Source organism: Micrasema longulum, unplaced genomic scaffold, assembly GCF_059751315.1.
Source record: "Micrasema longulum isolate JH-2025_06_02 unplaced genomic scaffold, ASM5975131v1 h1tg002390l, whole genome shotgun sequence".
NCBI lineage: Eukaryota > Metazoa > Arthropoda > Insecta > Trichoptera > Brachycentridae > Micrasema > Micrasema longulum.
In genome coordinates this window covers 115,138-137,279 of record NW_028279539.1, presented here as the reverse complement: position 1 = coordinate 137,279, position 22,142 = coordinate 115,138, and the positions used below count along the sequence as shown (strand labels likewise).

Below are 22,142 nucleotides of genomic sequence, written 5' to 3'. Positions count from 1 at the left end.
TTGTGGTTAAGTGTGTGGAGTTTGTACCGTGGGCTTTGGAAGCACCGGGTACCATGAGGTTCGTAGTCGTAACCCATCATCCCTGTTTATGTTATTAGGATGCTTGTATATTTCTATGGCTTCCTTTATTAAACGGGCTTGATGATTTTTGGGCTTTCCAAGGACATTTGGCTCAAATGAGAAATTATGCCCTGTTTCTATGTAGTGCTCTGCAAGAGCTGATTTATCCGGGTAGCCCAACTTGCATGCACTCTTGTGCTCTTTTATTCTTGTCATTATGTTTCTGGCAGTCTGCCCTATGTAGACTGTTTCACAGCTTTTGCAATTTAATTTATATACTCCATCTGTTTCAAGTGGGTCCCGATCTTTTACTGATTTTAGTAAGTTTCTTACTTTTGAGGTCGTACCGAACACTGTCCTTATGTCCCGTTTCTTAAGCGTTTTTGCAATTCTATCCGTGACATTTTTGACATAGGGAAGGAACGCTATTCTTTTATCCGTATTAGTATCATCCATCTTGGAAATATTCTTTGGATTTGTTACCGACATTATTCTTCTTTTCATATCCTTCTTTTCATAGCCATTACTTTCTAATACTTTTGTCAGTATATTCAATTCCTCTTCTAGGTTACTTTCTTCACAAATACGTGTTGCCCTTCTGGCCAGCGTGTTTATGATGCCTAATTTTTGAGATGGGTGGTGATGTGAGGTAGCATGGAGATACTGGTTTGTATGTGTGGGTTTTCTATACACCGTATGTCCCAGTCTGCCATCTTCCTTTCTGCTTAATTTGACGTCTAGAAAAGATAGGCTTTTGTCCTCCTCTACTTCCATAGTAAACTGTATTGCCGGGTGGAGATTATTTAGGTGGTCTAAAAACACTAAGTATGGCTTCGATACGTAGATGACGTATTTGTCATTTGGAATCATGGTGCAGAAAGAATAACAGTGTTTTTAGACCACCTAAATAATCTCCACCCGGCAATACAGTTTACTATGGAAGTAGAGGAGGACAAAAGCCTATCTTTTCTAATATACAAAGCAATACAAAGCCCACAAACACGGCATAATAACCCAGAAAAATACTATCTGTATTCTGAAGACCGTGAAAACCTACGAACCTTGAACTGTGGTATGTCTGAATTAGGCAGTGGAGAGTAAAAACAAACTTTTAAAAATTAATTTATGCTCGAAACTAAATTGATATTTTTATTTAATTCAGTTCTATGACTAACATATTATAATAAAACATTTACATCAATACTTATTTTTAACATTATTTATCACTATGTACACGTATTGTCCCAATTTACGATTTTTAAACTGTTTTAACTGTATTTTAAATGTACACTTATATTAACTGATGTATATTATTATGTTTTTACTCACATTATTAACTTTTATTTAAATACTGGAGATTTTCCTGAAGCTTGAAAAAAAGCATTCATTATACCACTTCCCAAAATTTTTTTAACAGTTTCTGTCAAAGATTACAGACATATATCAATTTTTCCATTTTTTTCAAAGTCATTGAACGAGTTGTATATAATCAGCTAAATAATTATCTATTGTCAAATAATCTTCTTGATCCCAGTCAATCAGGTTTTTGTGCGGGGCATAGTACAACTACCGCTTTAATCAAGGTTACAGATGACATTAGATACACAATGAATAACAAAATGCTAACCTTGATAACATTACTCGGCTTCAGCAGCGCTTTCAACTTTGTGGATTTCGATCTTTTGTTGGCTAGGCTTAAAACACTAAATATGACACAACCGGTTATAGAATAGTTCGGATCGTATTTACGAGCTAAACAACAGTGCATCAAAACACCGGATCATCAATCAGAATAGGTTGATATTGCCGCTGGAGTACCTCAAGGTGGAGTTTTATCACCATTACTATTTTCCCTGTTTATTAATCCGATTGCAAATTGTCTCAATTGTTCATATCATCTCTATGCAGATAATTTACAATTATATTTTCATTGCAGACCTGAAAACACCAGCGAAACAATAGAATAGATTTCTAATACACTAAATTGCGTGTCAATATGGACAAAAGAGTATGATTTACTAATAAACCCATCTAAAACACAAATTGTGTTTGCGGGTAGTAAAAGATTGCTTAATACGCTAGACGTACCTTCATTTCATTCTCTAATTGTCAATTGTACCAATATTCAATACAGGAAATCCGTAAAAAATCTGGGAGTACAAATGGATGAACATCTCTGCTGGCGAGCTCATACTAATAAATTATGCCGCAAAATATTTTTCAGTCTACACTCACTTAGAAGGTTGCAAAAATTCTTACCCATTAATATTAAATGCACCCTTTTACAAGCATTACTACTATCCATTCTAGATTACGCTAATGTTTCCATGGCTGATTTAAGCTATGAGCAACTCGATAAACTTGAACGACTTCAGAATACAAGCATAAGGTACATTTTTGGTCTTAGGAAATATGACCACATTTCTGATTATCGTAGGCAACTGAAATGGTTTAAAATTAGACTGCGGAGAGACTATCACTCCCTCTCACTTCTGTTCAATGTAATTCATAGTCCTAACGCTCCTATATACCTGCGTGAAAAATTTCAACGTTTATCAGTTCATGGTTTACCTCTTCATTCTAATTCTCAAGGCACTCTCTTACCCATCCACAATTCCTCTTTCTTCTCTAACTCATATAGTGTTTATGCGGCTCGACTGTGGAATCATCTCCCATCCACTATCAAAGATGTTACTACATTATCTCTGTTTAAATCACGTCTGAAGAAACATCTCCTTTCTCTTCCTTAATCTGTCCTCCTTTTCTTTTTCCTCTGTCCTCTTTTTTTCCTTTTTCCAATTGAGTAATAGTTTTGACCTAAGGTAATTTTTAAACTAATACCTTTATTTATATTTTTATAAATCTTTAGCTTTTTTTTTTTTTTTTTCTATTGAATATGTTCTGTAACTTGAATTATAAAAATTAAACTTTTATTTTATCGGTTGGTTGGAAGAAATTGCCATTTGGCAATAAGCCCGCCAATGTACAAATAACATTATATACAAAAAGTTAAATCAATAAATATTTAAAACCTATAATTTTTACAAATCGTCCTTATAGAATGTTTCCTTATCATTAAAATACGATATGCGTAGGGCGAGCTTTCTAAAGAGGGACAGTACCGCGGATCTGAGTAAATAATGTGTGCGATTTGATTTTAAGAAAAAAAAAATCTGTCTCCTTTTTTGTTTTGCCTCTTTGAATACATAAATGAAATAGTAATATCTTATTCGCTTAAAAAAAATATAAATTTCAATACTTCGCCTCAACGTCATATTAATTATTATAATTGTGATTCAAATAACTGCGATTAAAAACGTTTCTACGATATTTTGTTTAGTGACTCCTACACTACGTGAACTCATGAATGAAATTCCCACTCGGCCATAAACCGGCGGCGCGGCGCGGCGGTTCCAATACTATTCTAGCGTACGCTAAGCTTGGGTCAGCTATTCATTCTCAAGGTGTCAACACGATACGCTTAGTTTTCAATTCATTTTACACCTATGTTCACGGTAGCGCTAAATTTTTTAGTGTAACCATGTGAAAAAAAGACATTAAATTTTAATGCGTGATTTATATGGGTTTAACTCCGGGTTTCAACGTGTATTTTTAAAAATAAACGCTTATTTATTGTTTTGATACCCACTACGTTGTCTACTTACATACAAGTATATAAACGCATTTTGAAATACATTTTTTTCCATTCCTTACTAACTTTCACTTCGTCTATTGGCACAGAGAATACTGCTTTTGTATTTAATGTACGTATTAAAAATATGTATTATTAACCTTTAATTTACCTAATTCGTTTTTATTAATCACTCGTCAATCAAATTTTTGACAATTCTTTTTTTTGTAAGTACATATCTCATCAGAGAAGCCAGTTTTGAGGCTATTCAAAAACAATGTTTTACCAGAATCAGCATGCGAGTATTAATTGCAAAACTTAAGAGCTTTATAACTTTTGCCAACGGGTTAAGTAGACTGGCAATCCACTTCTTTATTTCTTATTTTTCGTGAGTTAAAAATGTTTTAAACTAGAAAAGTAAAAAAAAATACGTTTTATCAACTAAACATTAAAAATTAAAAATGATTTGTAAAAAATATTGTATCTAATTGTAAATATTTTTTTTTCCTCAAGTTTAATTTATTAACGTGCAAAAGCAATTATAAAAAACTGAGATGTTAGTTTTATAAGGTATACAATGAATTTTCATGAATAAAAAATGAGATTCATAAAACACTGTTGACATACAAGTAAATATACAAGTATAAATGAAAAATAATTCATTATTATTTATATTAAACAAAATACTGAATACACACAATGTATCACCCATACATATGAACATTAACCTGCATATTTATAAAATATAGACACACACAATACACTTGCATGCACAATAAATACGGACATGTACATATACTTTAAATTATTTTTTTTAAATTGAAAAACCGAAAAAATTACAGATGAAAAATGCCACTTGACTGCCAAAAATTTTTAGCTACTTTTCTAAAAAAATACCTCCATAAAGACATGTTCGCCATAAATTTAACGTGCAGTTGAAAAGGTCTCAATGAATACGAAGATTTTTTAAATTATATCATTAAATATTAGATAAAAATTAAAGAAATTACAAGTTTTAAATCTCACTGATTTTAAGTACTTACTACACCATTAAACCCACACAAGAATTTGGTTTTGCATTTAAAAAATACATAAATCTTTCTTTATGCCTTCTGTGTATATTTTATGAGTATCGGTGTTTTTTTTAAACTATTTCAGCATGGCTCAAGATTTATTGATGTCTTCAATAATTTGTTGTAATATTTTTTAAACGACTGGTGCATATAAGGAAACAGACATAGTAGCAATAGATCAACAGTATTATTAGCAAATTATGAAAGTATATTACATATTCTGCCTACTCAAAGTCCTCATTAAATATATAATTATTCCGATTAGGATTTGTAATGTAATATAATTTGTGATCCCACAGATACAAACTTTCTCTTTTTTACAAAATATGTCCACGTTCTTAAAATACGTAATGTGTGCGTTAATAATGCAAAAGTTCTTGTTAAAAAACAAACTAAATTTAAACAAGTACTTAGATTTGATAACGAAAGAATTATTTTCATGCTAAAAAGATTGGCGGGCAGTTAAGATTTTTTTCAAATTTAACTTATAAATCGTCAGCAGCCCAAAAACAACCATAAATAAGGAATTCATCAGTTTATTGACAAAGAATCTTTAAGGACCATGTGGGATTTTATAAAAGTGGACATTTCCGTTAAATTAATAACAGTTTTTTTCTCATTGTGAAATTAGTCATTGAGAAAATTATTAAGTAGTTTAGTTAATTATTGAGTTTTTTTAGTACGTGAAAATTAGCCTTTTTTGTTCAATTCCAGTGCTTACATTTCGGATGAAATTTTTAACGAGTTTTTTTACAACCCACTATAATAGAAATCAAGTTGGGTTAGAGCGAGGTACAAAACTCGAATCTCTGATTCATGAGTTTGTGAAACTTCTACTTCGACAATTCTGAATCAATTGTTTTTCATCTGAGAATGTCTAATATTCAAATAAAAAAAGTTTAATAATAATTTATTTACGGTTCAAAGAATCCATTACAAAATTACGTAACAAACAAATGATTAATTTCCAGCATTCGTAGAAGAGACAAAAGATATGAAGACGAACTTGAGAAGATAATTTTAATACGATTGTTTAACGTTATTACTGAGAGCTAAATCAATTAAAACTTCATAGGTGTTGTATGTGTCACCAGAACAAGCTGTTTTTTTTTACTTAAAATAGAGGAATGTAAGACGTGAAACGTATAGGTACAAAAACATTAACAAGTTTGTGCCTGCGCGTGAATCGGAGCGTAGAGCGTAGAGCGTAGTAAATCCCTTAAAATGTCAACACAAGCTGTAAATTTGTTTCAAAACAATACGCAATACAATAATATGATATACAAAATAATGGTTGGGCGCACTTCATTCTACGCGAGGAATTGCTTGTAAACTGCTTAACACTGTTTTACTTCGCCATAACTTTGGTTTGCTTAGCGCTTATACCCAGCTTTAAGCCGGCATACGTCTGTACATTATTGTTTCCGTTACTTTCGATAGAACGGAGCTTTCTTCTATCTTTTCCTTAATCCTCCAAACGCTTTTTGAGTGAAATATTATCGTGGCGTAACTTCGAAATCAGCATTTTTGAGTTCGCCTCAAAAATGCCTCGGAATCGCCTAGGATTCGCGTTGTGGACGCTAACCCTTGCCGATACTATGCGACTGGACGTTTTGCAGCTTTTTTATAAAGAAACATCCTCCATCAAGATGTGACTCACTGCGTCACTACTGACAGTAAGAACGAATAATGAGTTAATGAACCTGAAATATTCATTGGCAAAATCTAAATGTTTCCAGAATTAAAATCATACTTTTCGCAGAAAAACCACAATCATCATCATCATCATCTTTTCTGCACCTAATGGTAAATTGGGCACTGCTTTGGTACTTCGATTGCGGCGTATTAGGATGTAAAAAAGCAATGAATGAAAGGTGATTAGTCTTAAAAGCCGCTTAAACGTGTATAATACAATATTTTTTTTGTCCTAAGACTCGACCATTTTACACGTGTGAAGAGCAATTCGTAGGATAAAAAATTGTCCCAAAATATTGCCAGCGAGATCGACAGGCAGGCTATCTTCGCGGAACAATAATTACCAACGCCACTGCGCGCAACCGCCAGCTACCGGTACTTGTGCAAACACGCACGGACAGGACCTTGTGGCAATAGCGACTCGCTCGACGTGAACGTGTTGCTCCCTCACATTTTTCTGACGGAATCAGAGGCGAATTTTTTTTTTTTTATTATTGAGTTCGTTCTTTAACAATTCTCAAATATATTGGAATAAAATAAATAGAAGAATTTTCGTGTTGTCGCAGCGCAGGTCCCAGTCGAGGCTGTTCACGGAGCTGGGACAAGACAATATTGTCATACCTATTGTAGTGTCCACATGTAAACGAACCTTTACACTTGAGTGCTTGTCCAACTATGATGAAATATTATATTGTAGATCAACGTTGTTGCGGAATAATACCCGATAAATAATGAGAAAACATGCATCTAAGATTCAGCCGGATGAATCTCACCCACGTGATAAAAGTTTCAGCTCTTTTACTTCAAAAAAGTCAACAGATGAAAAAGCTGAGGAAATGTGAATGTTCAAACATGGGCAGAATGGTAAATGTTACACAGTGTGTAAAGTGGCCATTTAAACCAGCCAATAACAAGTCATAAACCCTGTAAATGCCTAGACTTCCATATTCCCTTCTCAAAAATGTTTTCCCTCTCTGTTGAAATAAATTTAAATGTGTTTAAATTCATCAAAATTTTAATAAATTGTATTTATTATACATTTTTAAAATAAGATTTTGGTCTATTTAACATTTTAAATATTTGTTTTGTGATTATTGGTATTCACATATATTATGTAATAGGTGAAAGATGTTGTTATATGTTAATATGTTATTTTTGTTTATTTGATGAAATGTATTACTGTTTCTGAACTAAAAGTCAATTAAATCAAACAAGGTTAAAGTTTTACAATGGTGATTTGTAATAATACTAAATTCATTGTGTGCAAGTAAATAAGTACCCACGTAAAATTTTTGTTGCAATGACATTTATCTTTTTACAAGCAATTAATCATCAAACTTTTATCTGTGTTTGTTGTTTTTCTTTTCGAAATATAGTTTTATCAAAATAACATAATCTAATATATGTTTCTTGACCTAGTCAACTCCAATTAAAATCTTATGTACTTAGTACTTATCCAGTCGTGATAACAGTACGAGAAATTATTTTCTTAGACAAACATAAAACTGAATAATGAAAGAATTAATATTTTTTTTAAATGTAAGTGAGCCTCTCCAAACTGGTTTACAATCATTCCCTTTCTGCACCTAATGTTGCATAGGGCATTGCATTAGTACACTTATCGTATCGTAGCTTGATCATTTTTGTGACACAAAATTATGATCTAGAGTTAAGGAGTCTGTATACATTATTTTTTATAAATATCAGCATGTTTTGTGTTATCGTTAACAATAATATATCAAAATAATTTCTTCTGAACCGGCTTTATGAATTTTTTAAAAAGGTTTATTCATTAATAAGCTTTTTTTAATGTTTCAAACAGTGTTGCACGTAGATATTAAAGAAACAATGCTTTCTCACATACACATTTTTGCATGGTAAAATATTAAATACTTATGCGTTATCTTTAAAATGAATTTTTAAGAATTTAAAGCCAAGCCGATTTTAGTTTTTTATTTTTGAGTAAATTTAAGAACAAAATTACCAACCTTACTCAATGTCGTGCGTCGGACATAGAGTTAGTTATGCCATATTAAAGACGTTTTTTATACCAAAGGCATATTTCTTTTTTCTTTTTTACAGGTGACAGACAGTATTAAGAGATCCCTTAACTTTGTATGCATCATAATTAAGTTTTCTGACGACTTAAGATGGACCACTATTTAACAGAAAAAGAAATTCAACAAATAACGTAACGAATATTTACATTTAACAATATTTTGAGTATGTCTAAATGTTTTCCGACTGCCTAGATTTACTCCCTAGAGAGCTATTTAGATCTAAATTTACTGCAAAATAAAGGGAAACATTATTAAGAAGGGAATATCTAAGTCTAGGCATTTACAGGGCTTATGACATGGCTGGTTTAAGTAGCCACTTTACACTGTGTAACATTCACCATTCTGTCTATCTTTTAACATCCACATTTTCTCAACTCTTTTATCTGTTGACTGTTGATTTTTGATTACAGGGCAAAAGTCCTTTAATTGCCTAGATATTCATATTCCCTTCTCAAAAATATTTTTCTTCTTTGTTGTAGCAAATTTAGTCTTTAATAAAAAATACCGAGTAAGCAAATATGTATTCAGAGTTATAAAGTTTCATAGTCCCAGAACTGTATAGATGCATGCATTATGGGAATTTTTTTTTGCCGTCTTGTAAAATGAACATTGTTTAAATCAGGATTTTCCATTTTTAGAAATACCTACATTTTATTTTATTACTTTGTCATTTTGGTTTTTAAAAATTTAATAATTCATACGTTTAATAATTTTTATATGATTGCGTAGGTACTCCGAGGTTTTATAATTCTTTACTTTAGTTTTTAGTTTATATATTCAGTTTGGAATAATAAACTTCAGTGTAATGTCCATATTACAGGTACACCAAAGTAGACTCAGTGGCCCCTCTCACTCAGACTGGAAATAGTGTAAGGTGGTAAAGTACTTCATAAAAAGTGTTCTGACCCAATCAATACACAGATTTTGTGAGCAAGTTTACGAGCTTGAGTCGTTTGATTGATTCTACATCACCATATTAAAATTAAAAATAAATGCATACTGCAAATAAATCATATTTTCGTAATATCAGCATATGTTAATTTGGTTATTCTTTTATTTTTTTTTTCTTTTCTTTTCTTGGTAATGTCATAAGATATATATGTGCCATAAACTTTTTTGTTTTTAAAAAAGGAATGGCCCACAATCAGACGCTGGAATCTTTGTGGGCATTTTTTACAATTCATGTTATGGCTTAACTTTAAGATGTATTTTTCCAAAGTGTATTTTTGTATTTATATTTCAATGTACGAGTAAATAATATATATATGAAAAAATATATTTTTTTTTTTTAATATCTAAATTAAACATATGCTGTTATTTTAGAATTTTTTGAAAAACGTTTTTTTTATGTGCTGTATGCTGTAGTTTAATGTTCTGTACCAAAAAAATATACAAACCTGAACAGATAAAATAAAAATGGCCGCTCAAATTCTTCACGAAGCTCTATTTTTATAGAAAAATAAAACTTTTTTAAAAAAAAAAAAATTCTGTATGTCAAAAAACAAATAAGTTTGTTTGTCCGTGGGATATCAGACGCACGGAAGATTTCGGGTTCGATTCCCGGTGACGACACAAAAATGAAATTTAATGTAATAGGCCTGGGTGTTTTTTGCTGTAATTCACCACTGTAATTGGGTCTCCTGGCCTGTTGTGGTGCAAATAAAAATCAATAAATTTTTCATGTTTTATCGGTAGGTATCAGATTTGTTCATGCAAGTTAAAAGGTTCCTTCATTACCAGCATTTTATCGCATCGCGTGTTAAAAAGAACCCCCTATAAATAACATTGTTATGTTTTTTTATTTTTTCAAGTAATGGCCAAGAAACGCTTGGATCTGTCTTTACATGCATCGGTACGTTTTTAATGCATGTCATGTCAATTTAATGGTGATAAAGAAAAAAGTAAATCAAAATTTTGATTCAGTATCACTCAAATATTTTTGTTAAAGTCGAACCAATTTATTTTGATTGTAAATGGATATTCATAGTTTCTTCGCGATATTTTTTTCCGTCTGGTTTTGTAATATATACTTAAGGTAAACGAGATTATTTTTTTTTTATAAATTACTTCAAGCGGTGTTTATATATTGTGAATTTATAAATTATGTAGAGCTGATATTTTATGTCAGTATCCAATTTGTATTTTTTTCTGGTTTCATATCACCGTATTAAAAATAAATATCATAAATTAGTACAGTAATAACGTCAGAGTTGACCGACTGCTTAAATAACATAAAAATTGGAAAAAAATAAATAATCAAAGCACATTATCACAAAACAAACATGTGTTTTATTTTAATATGTAAAAAACAAAAAAAAAGATTACGGTACTTTGTTTTATTATAATTTGTATAGTGCTTTTCACAACTATTACACAATAATAAAACTAGAGCAGGATAAAAAAATCATTATAAATTTAATAACACGTAACATAGGAGAGAGTTTGTGTTTGGCGTAATTTCCAAAAAAAAGACATAATGAGTTACGAGTAGATGTAAAACGGTGATAACATTTATTTATCTAAGATAAATAAATCTTCGATGTTGATTTGCTGGGTTGTTATTACCACTTGTTGCCAACACTAACGCGATATTTCGGATGGTAGTATTGTTGATGACAAAGTAGTATTTTTGTAAGAAAATGCCCCCAAAATTAAGATATTTGGGTTAATCATAAGAACACAAATATTTATTTTTTTACTAAAAAACTATATTTGTATATATTACAACATTCATAATCTGAGTTGATGCATTGTTTGTGCTGCGCATGTTTTAACTGTAGTTTTGTTAGGAATCAACAATGTCCAGGGAGCAATTTATTACGCTACCTTCATCGGTACACACCGAGTCGGTAGTCGGTATATTTAACGACACGATACGTTCTTTAGTAGCTCTATCAGCTCTATCTACCTCGGTTTGCTCTACCGACTAGTCATTTATGACGTCATATGATTGGATTCAGCCAATAAAAGACGCCGAAACTTTGCTCAGCGTTCTTCACTTAAATAAAATTCAAAATAGTACTCATTCATATTCTAAATTGGCTCCTGTGATGACAAACAGACACATCAAAACGATTAAAATTTAAATAAATCTCAATTAAAACAAAAAACGTAAGAAATAACGCGATTTTTTACGATATTTGAGAGTTCCGTAGGTGGTATAGTTAACTTTCTAAACATTTCTATCTACCTACGTAGACAAAAATTATCTACAAACGAATAAAAAGCCGGCTCTATTGAGATCTCGACATTCGATGTCTCAAAAAGAGAGGAAGAAATGTGGAAAAAATATAACTTAATTTACATTTTAAAGTGACAATATTTTTACCTATTTATTGTGTATGCAGATAACTGGTAAAATTTCATATTAAAATTCGGTTAAGTATCCAAATGAAAACATGTTTATTGGATTTAATTATACTTTTTTTATTATGTATGTGACGCGTTTCGTCTTGTTAGAACATTATCATACTCGATATCAAGTGTTTAATAATATCGTAACAAGATGAAACGCGTCACATTTATTTAAAAAATAAAATAAAAGTATGGTTCAATCCAATAAAAGTGATTTGGGATAACTTATCAAATTTTAATATAATTATGGCTAGATGGTGCTATATGTTAATTGTGTAGCATCTAGTCACATTATCTCTGCATCTAACCGTTTGAATTCAAAACTGACAGTTATTTCAGAATTTTATCATACTTCAAATTTTGCTTTTTTCTCTTTCGTATTATAAATAAGCTTTTTAGAAGAAAAAAAGGGCACCTCAGAACGATGATTAAAAGTGTAAGTAACTTGTTATTAAAGTGAAAATTGCTTAGTGGAAAAAACTTTTCGTCACTTTAAAAGAGTGGATATGTATATTGCGGGGTACTCGAGTTCTCGATACATACCTATGTACCTACCTCAAAACTTGAAGACAGAGCGCTGATAGTATATCATCGTAATCGAGAATCTAACTACATGTACGACGTCATAATGAAGGTACGTCATTTTAGTTTGTAAATGTACCGTGGCGTACGTGTCTTTTCGGTACATATCGATGTACCTATTAAAAACTTGAAGATAGAGCGTCAGTAGTGTATCTTTGTAATGTCTCGGGAAATTTTTTCTTCAACTATGACGTCATAGTGAAGTTATAACATCCTTGACCTCCAATTTTAATCACGGCGCATTAGTTGATGTCAGTCAATTCGTTTATTCCTTGTAAAATAATATGTAATATGCAGATAAATAATTAAAAATAGAAAATAGGTGCTTTTCAAAACAACGCCGCTACAAATTGCAAAAAAACAAGTTGTATAAAAACCAAAACGTCAGTTGTTGAAAAAACATAAAAATAAATAAAGTCATCAATAATTCCGTAAAATTCGTGTGTTCGCGGATTCAACTTTAATTTAGCAACAGTTCGGTATCGCTGGAAATCTGGGGGGTCATTTTATCTACTGAGACCATCTTGTACACGTCACCCCTATCTATAAGCGTCACGTGCGAATATTGACTTTTTCGAGCTAATTTCCGACTTTCGGATGTACCAAAAGTAACTCATGTCCCTTTGCGCAATATAATAATATTATGATTAGGTATTAACCTAGATTCGAGGGATCCGACCAGCAGGCAAGCTGGTGCAACGGATGTTAGGCGTTCTTTTAATTTTATTACCAATAAAAATTATATTGCTCAGTGGTTCGTTTGCGAGAATAACTCAACATTTCGGATCAGAGGTCAACTTATCTCTTCTATTTGATAACACAAAATAGCTAATTTAGTACAAGGAGGTCACTTTCATTACACAAAAGGAAAAACATATAATATGCTTTGTACACTATATTAAGTAAGAATTATATTATATAGTAGAACAAACATTTAAATAACTGGTATAATAAAATTGAAATTTTTATTATTTATATTTTTCTATTATTATTTTGTTTATTGTTTTGATTATTTTGTATATTATTTTAATATGTTAATATCGGTTATCATACGAATTATTATAGAACTTTTCTGCATTCCATTTTTTTAGTGTAGACAAAAATTTGAATCTACCCCCTAGGAAGCCGTTAATATTAACATATTACAATTTTATACAAAAATTGAAAACAAAGATTAACAAAATGAAAATATATAAAAAAAAAATTAACACTTTACCATGAAGAGAGGTGAGGGGAGAAAGTTCTTATACGTATGTTCACTATATTATTTTTAGAAAAAATGAGTTGTGAATGCCAATATGCTCATTAATTTATTACACGTCCATGTAGCTAAAGAATTATTATTTTTCCGTTATTAAATAGTATTTTCAGATTTTTTTTAGTGCCAATCTCCATTTCTCGATTTTACTTATTTGACTCAAAAAACAAAAAAATGTCTCTTGTAAAATTTGAAAGTGGTCTATTGAACATACAAGAACTGGAGCAGTGAACGCTTTTGTAAACGGTTATAAGATAAGTTATTTAGTAGTTGATGTTTAATTTGAGATGATTACTGTTACTGCTATTTCTTTTAAAATAACCGAAACGCCCAACTCTACTAACTACTACTACTACTGCCATCACGCCATTTCACTGGTAGGCAGAGAGGATGGACCGCCGCACATATCTATCCTGACATAGATTCCTAGCTTTTTTCACATTCATTCACTTTGTCATGCATTTAGAATAATCGGTTTATATCAAACATTAGCTGACCGACAGACGTTGTCCTGCCCGAACGTTGGCTTGTCTTGGTAAAATACTTTTTTTTGATAAGTAGGTACCTAGGTATTTGTTTGTGATTGAATTAAAACAAAACTAAAAATTGTTAATATTCGAATATTAAATTTAAGTAGGTACTTGTTTATGGTTGAATTCCAAAACATAAAATAAATATTTTTTCAAAAATGTTATTCTTTTTGCAAACGTCAAACTCCGGTCTTCTCACCAACAAAGGGGTGTTCTTGTGTGGGAGTACGAATTTTAAAAATGTATTGAATTTAAAGAAATAATCTGATTGAGATCCACAAAAAACAAATGCTGTTTGTAAACATTCAAAAACAAACTTTTTTTTATGCACAGAAAAACAAAATCTTTCAATTTTTTGTCAATGCATTCTCCTCAAATGCAACATTCATGCTCTTTACTTATTATTCACACATTAGATTGAAGATTTTAATATATACGAACACGTACAGCGCAAAGATCTATATTTCTCTGAAAACCGCACGTAAATCAGTTAAGCCGTTTAGAAGGAGTTCAGTGACATCACACATACAGAGGAATTATATAAATATGTTTAAAGACAATGTTCTTTTCCGGTACGATGACTCAGGTCTTGTCAAAATCCCAAAAAAGGGTATTTGAAAGGAGATAAGTCCACTTTGTAGTGAAGTGGTTGGTGCGTTCCTCTGTGTTTAAGGTCCCAGATTCGATTTTCGGCGTGTTTAACATTCAGAATATTTCTCATTGCGCTATTTATGTATAAATCACCTCAAGGACAGGGCTTATGAAATACTTATACTCAGTGCAATTTTAAACTTTATTTTTGACTGCCACTTGAAGTGTAAGATTTATCACTTTACTTTCCAAGCAATCAAAATAATCAAAATACACAGCAATCGTAGTTCTAATTCATCGTCATCATCATTCTCTTTCCGCACCTAATGGTGCATAGGGTACTGCATTGGTTCACTAAATATATCGCATCTTGATCATTTTTGTTACATGAAGGTAAGATGATCAGTCTTAAATAAATATTTCAAATCAATTATGCCGAAAATTGTACCCAAAACCTCTTGCATGGTAGGCAAACGCCTTGACCACGAGGCCGATTTAGTGCCTTTTGAACCTCTGGGTACGGATAGAAAAATGGAGAAAATAACTATCAATATTAATGTAGTTTTTCATAGTCATGCTTTTGTCATAACATAAAAGTTATCAAGAGTGAAACAATGATTTCGTAATAATTTCATTAGATTCTTTGTAAACTTTACGCATTCATATAAATTTAGACTACTGTTTGGTTCGCGTTGCGTAAAGGATAATAATTATCAGATTTAATCAAGTTATTGACAAAATTGACAACAATGACACATAAAACTTGTTTGCGTACGGAAATAATAAATATGAACGTGTTTGAAATCCAAAATGGGCGATATTAACATCCTTTTTCCTCCATTTTACAGGATGCAAAGGCTATTATTTTCACTGGATATGTCCGTTTCAGAAACCACAATAATGTTCAGTACCATGGATCGTATCAATGCGACATGAGATAATACATTTACCCATATTGGAAATTATTTAAAAAAATAAATCATGTTTTAAATTGTACGATTCTATTTTGAATATTGATATCAGCTGCATTAATACGATAATTCAACGTTTTTTAATTCACGAATAGAGCAATCTATTTTTTATCAATCTTAGTGCTGATTGATCATGATTATTATTCTCCTTTTCGCCCCGTATGGTGCATAGAGGTCCAAGAAACCCTTGTTAACAAATGTATTCAAGTTGTTAATTATAAAATATTTCAATTTATTTCAACAGAGAGGGAAAACATGATTGAGAAGACAATACGGACGTCTAGGCATTTACAGGGCTTATGACTTGTTATTGGCTGGTTTTAGTGGCCACTTTACACACTGTGTAACATTCACCATTCTGCCCATGTTTAAACATCCACATTTCCTCAACTCTTCCATCTGTTGGATTTTGTGAAGTAATTTTGTGCAAGTTTCTACTATGAAGAGGGTGCATAGTAGGATGTGTGTGTAAGTGCAATTAGTGTCCTGGCGAAGAGACAGGTATGTCTTAAAACCGGTAGACACAGAGAAGTCAGATAGTGGTAATATTTTACAAATTGTGTAGGACACCATTTACTATTAATTTTTTATTTCGTATTTTTTTAATTAATTTAATGATGATTTAATCAGATAATATTTCTGGAATCCAACTAGAATCTAATTGATACTTGAATTCGTAATTTTCGTAAATTTATTGGAGACTATTTTATATTTGAACCTAATTTTGATATTTAAAGATCCGACTCTCTCCGATCCTATCAACTTAATTTTGGTTCGTTTAGAATGATTATCTGTTGCGCATGTTATTTATTTCAGAATTTTAAGAATAACTTGCAATTTTTACCTGTTTTTTTTTCCCACGCGAAACGAATCCTTGGTGAGCCGGGATTAATTACGTATTTTCAATTAAAAATTATTTTGCGGCTTTTTAATTTTCTTATAAAATCAGTTAAAAAAATCAAATCCATGAGGATTGGCGGATTCCGGGACGGAATTGGGCCCTAAGGGGGTTTGCAATCGTTCTCAGAAGCGCGAAATTTTGAATCTGGCAGGCGCGCGATGGATGTCCCTGTATTCGTCTCACGACAAATCACAGGATCCTGCCACTGCTAGCGACGTGCCGTCTCGGTTCCAGACTTACAGTCAGGAGCTGGAGCAGTAGTCGTATCGGCGAATTTTTCGTTAGCCTAGTGGCCGCCCGCGACCCTTCTTGTTTCGGCAACACAAATATTTGGGAAGATTTATTGAAAAATTTGTTGAAAAATCCTTTTAATATGATAATAGTACGAGGGTATATTATTAGTTTCCTCGTTTTTAATAATTTTAAATATGCACCTAATAAAATGTTTTCTCTTTTCATTTATTATAGTCTACAATCAACAATATTTTGAGTTTGTCCAAATTTTTGTAGACAAGGGCTGGATTCAACTCCCTGGGGAGCTGTTTATATTAACATATTACAACAGAGGTGAAGAACATTTAAGAGAAGGTAATATAGAAGTCTTTGGACAAACTCAAAATATTGTTGATAAATTACCTGGTCCATGAAGAAGTATAGAAATTGAAAAAATAATAATATATATAATAATAATAATAAAAAGTTCGCGTGCTTTTAAACGTTAATCTTTAATATAACCTAATTGAGGTACCTAAGTTTTATTAAATACTATTACAATGAAGAAGAAGAAGGTAGTAAAGCTAGAATTATGTAATTTGTTTAACTATGGTTAGCTGAAGACCTTTTTTATTTAGTTTTTTTTAGTTTAGTATGTACTATGTTATATGTACTATGCGCATATTAAATTAATTATTGACATTTGTGTGTACACTTAGAAGTATAGGATTGCATTCTTATTTTACAAATAATCAAATGTTTCACATCGTACAGGTAAACAAACTCACGTTTTAAAACTTGATATTTTTTTGTTCAAAGTAAGTGCTTTCATATCAAATTATTCGTTAATCAAGAAGTCTGATAGTTAAATACCTTCGAGATTGAGTAACTTCGAATAAAAACGTATTTCGTCCAGAAAAAGTAAATAAGCAGATTTTTTTTAGAAAAAAAAAATACTTGCGCTCAAATCTCGCAATTTCGGGGGGCGTTTTGAACGCGTTAGGTATTAGAAAATGTAAATCAGGTTATGGTTGAGCTGGGTTCGAAGCTCAGACTTCTGATCCATGAGTTTGCGATCCTAGCCATGGGACTGCATTCCGGCATTAATAATTTATCTTATCAAAATGCACATGTAGAAAGTAAAATGCATGAACTAAATTTGTAGCACGTTCAAATGTTTGTACTCAAATACTGGGTAATAGTAAATTGACGAAAATTTTCAAAAGAGGTAAAGAACTAATTTTGGAAAAGAATATGAAAGTGCCACATCGATGGTGGATTATGTTATTTTACTTCACAAAATTCAGTAAATGAAAGTAATTTACTAAAGAAATTAATTAATATTGTGTTTACATTATTTGTGTCCGCTTTTCCCAAATTTGAATTTGAGCCCCAAAAGTAATCATTATTTTATTTGATTACTTGAAAAAAAAAGTCAAATAGACAAAAGTTAGCATTTCCGACACCTCTTTTTGTTCGCGTTTATTCGAGGAAATAAAGCTTAGCCTAGCTGTCAAGAATTCCATCCGTCAATGTGTTCTTTAGCTCCAGAATGTGTTTAAATATAAAAATATTTAAAAGCAACAAAATAAAAATGGCAATGGACGATATATTGTTTATTGCTTTTACGCTCTGTAACTGCAAGACGTATTGTAATCTAGCTCTTATATGTAAGTATAGTTTATTTTAATTGGAAACGAGAACTAGAATCCCAACCGTCTATACGCTCTGTATCTGTAAGTCGTATTGATATTTACTGTACAGCGTTCTTGAAGGGATTTTCCTAAAAATAATTATAAAATATTAATGGCGCTTTAATTACTTTCCATAACAATAATAACAAAAAAACCCAAACAATTACGTACTTAAACCTGAGCATTGGAGCCATTACGTTAATTTTGTCACTGAGTGGATAAAATACGTTTTGATTCAAGCCCCCTCGATTGACACTATCAAACATATCACAGCTTTTGATTTCGCCAGATAACACAAATATTTGTCCGGCTTCTGATAGGATTTACTACACGGTATTACTTACTCTGTAATACTTTAATACCTGTACCGCTTACTTTTAATTAAAGGTTTGATACGTAATATTGTAAAAGAGATTATGGATTAAATGGAATTTGACCGATGGTGATCATCAAATCTAAAACTGGTAATGAAACAGATCCAAAAATAAATATTTACCAAAGCTTCGTTTTATAATATTTTAAGATCATTTTTCTTAAAGCATTATCAGAGTTTATCAACAAACATAGTAAACTTGTCAAATAAACATACACATCATTTTCTCTCCTATACAGTACTCTACATTATTTTATTATTATTAATTGTACTACTAAATTTAGAATTTCTTTCTATTGCATTTCTTGATGTATTCTGCTTTATATTATTCTGTTCTTTTACAGTGTAATTCTCGCCCCGTATCAAATATGATTTCTCCTTATTCTTTTTCATCTCTGAAGAGATCCTAAGATATGTGTTACAGATGTTACAAACTGGTTATTCTCCTGAGATGATGAGATGATGAGATGATGAGGTATGACTACTCCTCCATCTCTTCGGTGGTCTTCCAGGCGGACATTATCCAGATGGGATATCATTTGCAGTAGTGTACATATACTAATCAATCTTCTGAACGCATCCTATGGTCTTGTCCCTTTCCGCCTCTCTATAATTACCGTGGGCTTCGTGGTGTAATAATCAGCGTGTTTGACTACCATGCAAGAGTTCTCAGGTTCGATTCCCGACATGGTTGATAAGAAATATTTATTTAAAAGAGTGTTTTCACACTAGAATATTTCATAATCCTTCGACTGGTACCTAAAGCGTAAAACTGATCATCTTACCTTTATGCAACAAAAATGATCAAGATACGCTGCGCTTGGTTACCAATGCAGTGCCAAATGCACCATTGATATGAATTATTATTGTGATCATTACCGAATGGAGCTTCTCGCTACTATCCTTGGGTCTGTTATAGGTCGTGCAAGATCTGATGGTTTTCGAAAAAAATTGGAAGGCTTTAAAAAGTTTTGAAATCGTTTCGGCCAATTGATCGTGTCTAATTAGTTTGATCCCAGTCAGCGAAAAATTTACTTCTCTCTTTTCTCAATCTAATGAAGTGCATATTATGTACTTCTGAATTACCTTATTTTAGCTCAAAGATGCTAAGGCTACCAGATTACAGAGAGCTCCTTCGGGTAGCTTTTCTCGTTAAGCAACGAGCAACTTTTCCGTGTATGTGGGCACCGCCAAGGAGACTACGTCCTCAGATGCGGTATGTGGTGGGCAAGCTGCAGCAGTGTTAACAAGTCTGTTGCTCATTCTATCCACAAGGTCCCTCCAGTATCTTCTTCTGAATCTATTCCATCGTACGGTATCTTCTACTTCACACGTATCTATAGTAATAGTATTACAGATTCGGTCTCGGAGTGTTTCTGTAATGTACTTTAACATCTTCATTTCAGCAATTCTGAGTAGCTCTTTGGTACGAACAGTTTCACCCCGCGCTTCCACAGCATGCGTCATGATGAGTCTCTCGCGTGTCTTGTATATTTTGACCTTAGTATCGGTTCGCATATTCATATTTCTTCATATTACATTCATCAGACACCCCGACACTGTTGATGCTTTGTTGACCTGGTCTCGGTCTTCAGTGTACAAATCGCTGACTGGAAACGTATTTTACATACATCATTATTTATACGTAAAAACCTTAGGGACGTTAAAATAAATAAAAATATCACCATAAAATTTCTCTCAAAAGTTCTAAGACAAAATAAAAAGTAAAATATAATTTATAATGGGAACATTATATTATTCCCATCACTCACTATCTCCACTTCATAATACTGAATCTTTTTTTCCTTTTCTAGTTTATTTTGAATACCAACTCTTAGGGAAGTGAACAAACGTCAACATTACAGTGACGTTTGATAAATGATAACCGTTTTAATGTCAAAAAGAAGTATTAACCGCTTTAAGAGATGCATGTATAATTGTATAATGCTAAGCGGTTATGTTCGTGACTATTAATATTACCCATCATGTAGTATAACACCGAGCTTTAAAGCTTTATCAATCATCTAAATACCATACACTAAAGAAACGATGCCCACAGATGAATTTCATTCAGAAAATTAATTTGATTTATTTTGTGTTTTTATTTTGAGTACATATTTTTTTAATTACTCCACTGTGTGGATTTTTTTACGTAATTAATTTAAGAGTCCTTCGCGTATAGAAAACTACAAAAAAAATTAGGAGGAACAAAGGAAGACTTTATAGTATTCAAAATTTACTTTGAAATACTGTATCACATTTCATTCAAATAAAATTGTTTTTTTTTTTGTATTTTTAGCTTGGTATTTAAAGTTAGCTCCATGAATGATATAAATGAGTCTATTAGTATTACTAAGATCATCTTGTACTATTTGTGCCACTGAAAATATGACACAAATGCATATACGCGTTTTATGAAAACCAAAGTTTAATAAGCACGAAGTTGTTTATTCCGGTTTTGAGTAGTCATAGAAGTGTACTAATACCATTGGTGCAAGCATGTACAAGGAACATTTTCGCATATAAATCACAAAACGAACAAAAATGCAATTTTACTTTTATGTCCGCCCATCAAATATAATAGTAAATGACGCAATATCCACGTGACAATATTAAAACACGTGGCATTGATACTTCAAAGGAAATTCAAATAAAGAATATGAATACATACTTTCCTAGACTTGTGAGATACTATTAAAACCAGTTTGAACAATTGAATCCAATATAAAGACTTTTATTGGAATAAATATTTTGAAACGCACTATTCCATATTGACTCTATTTTACGAAGTAAACAACAGTAAATGATTTTAAAGAAAACGATTTGTACTTCTGCAATTTAATGAAGTTTTTATAGTAAGCTATTTTTCCCGCGTAGACAATAACTGGATTTCACTCCTTAGGAGTTGACCAACTCTTAAACTTTATTTTAATCAAGAGATGAAAGAATTCAATAAATGTGTTTGCTTGAAAATAGGCAGAATGGTGAATGTTGCACAGTTTATAAAATGGCCACACAAACCAGACATTAAGTCAAAAGCCCTGTTAATTCACGTACTTTCTAAATTACCTTCCTTAAAATGTTATTTGTCTCTTTTAATATGTTATGCGGTTTTTCCGTTTTTAGTGTTAACCATATTTAATTTAATCATAAACA

At 31.6% G+C, this 22,142-nt stretch overlaps 1 protein-coding gene across 1 annotated transcript; it reads right to left on the bottom strand.

Annotated features, from left to right (window-relative positions):
* Positions 1-393: 393 nt before the first annotated feature.
* On the bottom strand, positions 394-930 carry LOC148272293 (uncharacterized; the record flags this gene model as incomplete). Its single annotated transcript, XM_088240234.1, has 1 exon — positions 394-930. A coding segment is annotated over exon 1 (537 nt), but the record flags the coding sequence as incomplete, so codon positions are not given.
* Positions 931-22,142: the final 21,212 nt, after the last annotated feature.